Source organism: Antrostomus carolinensis, unplaced genomic scaffold, assembly GCF_000700745.2.
Source record: "Antrostomus carolinensis isolate BGI_N321 unplaced genomic scaffold, ASM70074v2 scaffold4749, whole genome shotgun sequence".
Classification (NCBI taxonomy): Eukaryota; Metazoa; Chordata; class Aves; order Caprimulgiformes; family Caprimulgidae; genus Antrostomus; species Antrostomus carolinensis.
Genome location: NW_010340497.1, coordinates 2,810 through 6,885, shown reverse-complemented (window position 1 = coordinate 6,885; position 4,076 = coordinate 2,810). Strand labels below are relative to the sequence as shown.

Here is a 4,076-nt window from a genome sequence, read left to right as displayed (position 1 = left end):
GGAATGAAGAAAGAAGGTAATAGAATAATTTATTATTTGATATACAAAGAGAAATAATCAGAATTAGTTTTCAAATTTAATAAAAATTCTATAAAACTCCATCAGAATAACTAAATGGAAAGTCTGCTATAATGGCTTCATGATGGAGAAATGCTTTTGAGGTGAAATATGTGTCATCTAATTTTCAGGTGGGTAAGCAATTCTAACACTTGAAGTATAAGCAAAACTATGGGTTTAATGTGAATTTGCAGCTGTTCAGTTCATGAATCCTGGAACTAAAATTCATTGATTTCTAAGTGTCCGACCATATCCTGGCAAAGTTCAAAGTATGAGATTCTGATTTTAAATTTTACTAAATTTGAGTGCTAAAATCTTAATCTGGGATTCTTTTTTTTTTCTACCCTACCTAAGTAATGAAAGTGTCAATTTACTGGTTCTTCCCTTAAATTTAAATGTTTGAAGCATTTGAGCTAGAGGAAGGAGTGTGCAGTTGAGTGAAAAAGTAGTGGTGAGAACCGTAGTGGTAGCTGTCCACATTAATTGAAAAAATTCTAATCTTATTAGGGCTTAGTATGGGAAGATTGTTACTTACGCATCTCAGTGACAGACATGAAGAAAAATGGGTGTCACAGTGATCCTCCTGTCAAAGTGGAAGGACCAGATGGCCACAAGAGCAGACCAATAGCAAAAGAAAGACAGTGAGAACATCAGAGGATTTTAATATCACGTTGTTGGGACTGTTGCTTCACTGGCAATCATGATGTAGAGGGAAGACACGTCCTGATCTGGTTCAAATAAGCACTCAAAAATGGTTTTTTAATCACAAACTTTACCACCCCTTTTATTTGGAGCCTATTGTATCTGCCTGAGGGCCAGTCTGCAATGTGAGCTGTGCAGTTATCTTGTACTGTAACTAGTCTGTAATATTTTTAGTCTATACATAGCTTCCCTAAGATAAAGGAAACTGTTTCTTTATGCCCATATATAGCTATACTAGAGTACTACCTTGGTAGTGATCAAATTTTGGTATGAGGTGAAACGGATTTTCTGTATGTATGAAATAGGTTTGCTAATTCTTGTGGATCTCCTTGAAAACAGTTCAGCCTTTTGGAATTTGAGCCACTAAAATCATTAACACATTTTTTATGCATTATGAATCTGACATGAAGAAAAGGGAAGATCTGTGTGTCCACAACAGCCCTAAATGTTTTGCAAAAAGCAGAGCTTCACAGACTTACAAAAGCTGGAATTAAATAATAGTTTAGCTCAGAAGGGACACCTGGAAGTCATCTGGTCCAGGCCCATATTTAAAGCAAGGCTAACTCCTAGACTCAGTCAGGTTGCTTGGGACCCTGTCCAGCCAGGTTTATACAGTCCCTGAGAGGGGGCATTCCACAACCTCTCTCAACAACTTCTTCCAGTGCTTGATCACCCTCCTTGGGAAGAGTTTTTTTTGCCTTATATCTAATTGGAATGTGTCTTACCACTGTTAGGGTAGTGTCCATTGCCCCTTGTCCTTTCAGTGTGCATCTGAGAAGAATCTGGCTCCATTTTCTGTAAACCATAGAAATTAGACCCCCACCTCTGCCTTGGACCTCTCTTTTCCTAGTAAACAAAGACGCTTCTCTCTGCTTCACCTCATGCATCTTGTGGATTACACCTCCATAGGTCTCCACTGGACACTGCTCAGTTTTCCAGCATCTTTTGCGTACTGGGGAGCCCAATAGAGAGAAATAATCACTTCCTTCAAGATGCTAATGCAGCCCAGTGCATGGCTAGCTGACATCACCAAACATGCTGATGACTCATGTTTATGAAGTGAAGATATATCCTGCACAAAACTTTTAACCTAATTTATACCACTCTGCCTTGTCTGGTCCCACTACCTATAAAGCTTTCATTTGTCATTGCATCCAAGCCAGGTTTATTCAAGGCTTCCCAGGGCTAAAATAATTCAAAACACTGAACTGTATATTTCACTGTTCGTGTGTTGTTATATACCTCTCTCCACCATCAGGGGTTGTCTTATAGTGTAAGCGTAGCATGGTCTGTATGGTAGTTTCTTAGCTTGTTTCTACCAAATTGCTTTCTTTTTTTGGTGGTGAAGGTGAGAGGTACTCCAGCTGGTAAAAGCTATGCAACCTGTCTTTGAAACAAATATTCCCCTTTCCTCATGGAGTCTCTGTTTAAGGTAATTTTAGCCTGAACTGTTAGTCTGAACTGACAAAAAGGCTTTAGCAAGACAGACAGTCCAGTCTAATAATCCACAATTATGCATACACAGGAGGAAATTGAAGCATTTCCCTATGATTCTCAAAGTGTTCCACCAGTAACTTTCATTAGTGACTGTCAGGATAGCTTACTATTTTTCTAATACAAAAAAGGGCTGACCTTATTTTAATTATCTTTGTAGCACTTAAGCTGCTGAGATTCAGTAAATGTGTGGGGTTTTTTTCCACTCTTTTAAAAAATGTTTTACTTTTTGTTTCCTGTCTACATGAACTTTTAGCACTTTGTGTTTATCACTGCACAGTATCTCTTACTGTGACCTTAATAAAAGGCCCATCAGGAAATGTCCTTGGCAAAAAGTTAGGACACCTCTGGAATAAACTATGTGTGTTTTTCAGAGAAACCCTGGAAACTATTCAGTGTATAGAATATTTTATTTTTTTATTGAAACCTTTGGTACTACTCCTAAATTCTGTAATGCAGATTGTTACCCACAAAATAGCAAACATTTCTTTGGAAATAAAGCTGCTGCTCTTAAAAGATTATGAGATTCCTTGTGCAATAAAAGATTTTGATCAGCACAATTCTTTTTTTCTTCTTTTCTTTTTTCCTTGGCCTGACATTGGACATGATCTACATTTTAGAAAAATCTGATTGATGGTTTTATTTTTTCTTCTTCCTGCAATTCAAAAGTAAGCCTTATTGCTTCATAAGCCTTGCATGTGCTGATTAAGATTTCTTATCCAAAGCCCTACCAACTGCTTTTTTTTGACCCCCATGAGACAAAACTTACTGGCCTGAAATTTCTTTGGTGCTTTTTTAATTTTTTTTTATTTTTTTTTTTTTTACTTAGTTAATTTTCTGTAAACTGTCTAGAAATGCAATGTCACTGAGAAGGAGCATGAGATTTAAGTTTCAAAATTATCTTACTACTGGATCAAGTTCATGATTCATTCCTGTTTCAGGGTTTCTCATAGGAGAGCAGGAGTAGAGTTTTCACACTTCCTCTAGCTGAGACATTTTGTCAGTGGTGGTGCTGTACCTCTTGACTTGTTCAGCAGTCTGGAGATGTCCATTTCTACCATTATCACAAAGCCTCACTTATTAAATTGGTTAAAATAAAAAAATGACAGCATGTATTCAAGTTCAAAGGAAGAAAGAGGTTTTACTGTAATAAAACCAGTCACAAAATGGCTGATAATTCATTATCTACCTTCAATTAGTTATACATAGTTTTTCCAGACAACAGCATACAGATAAAGACCATAAACAAGTATTGTCATCCTTCCTCATTACTCAGAGCTAAAAGCACAGGTTCTTTTTAAAATATCATACCTTTTGATTCTTATAGTTATCTAGTAAACTTCTGAAATTATATTGTGTGGTGATGTCTACAAGTCAATAAATGAGATTATTATTCTTTTCTAGCTGTACAAAATGAACGGGACAGGATAAGTACGAGAAGAAACACTTTTGATGGCTGCAATATTCCCTCTATTAGCACATTGTCACAAGCTGAGACACTCTCCCGTCAGGTACTGAGATCTACCACAAAATTATTTAGTGACTTTAAGACAATTTTTTTTCTAAAGTTAAATACTTTTCAGTTTCCTATTCTATTAAATATAATTATTGACTTTTTTTTTTTTTACTTCCAAAATGCACCGAGCTTCCTCTTCTCAATGAAAGAATGAGTAATAGAATACATTCCTAAAGCAAAGTCAATAAAAAAAATTCTACTTTGTCCAGGACAATATGTCCTAGGCACCTTTCTTAATAAAAGCTTTATGGTTCTTACTGCTTTTAAATCAGTTGCTGTCTCAGGCAGCTGGTGGCATCTATCTATC

At 36.3% G+C, this 4,076-nt stretch overlaps 1 protein-coding gene across 1 annotated transcript in view; it reads left to right on the top strand.

The window, feature by feature from the left end:
* LOC114818949 (hepatocyte nuclear factor 4-alpha) overlaps window positions 1–3,764 on the top strand; it is a gene marked incomplete at its 3' end in the record, with an annotated part of 8,622 nt that extends 4,858 nt beyond the window's left edge. Inside the window, exons 3-4 of the mRNA XM_029087018.1 lie at window positions 1–16; window positions 3,658–3,764. The exon at window positions 1–16 is cut by the window's left edge and continues 73 nt beyond it. Coding sequence (XP_028942851.1) covers window positions 1–16; window positions 3,658–3,764 — 123 coding nt within the window. The remainder of the gene's footprint in view (window positions 17–3,657) is intronic.
* Window positions 3,765–4,076: the final 312 nt, after the last annotated feature.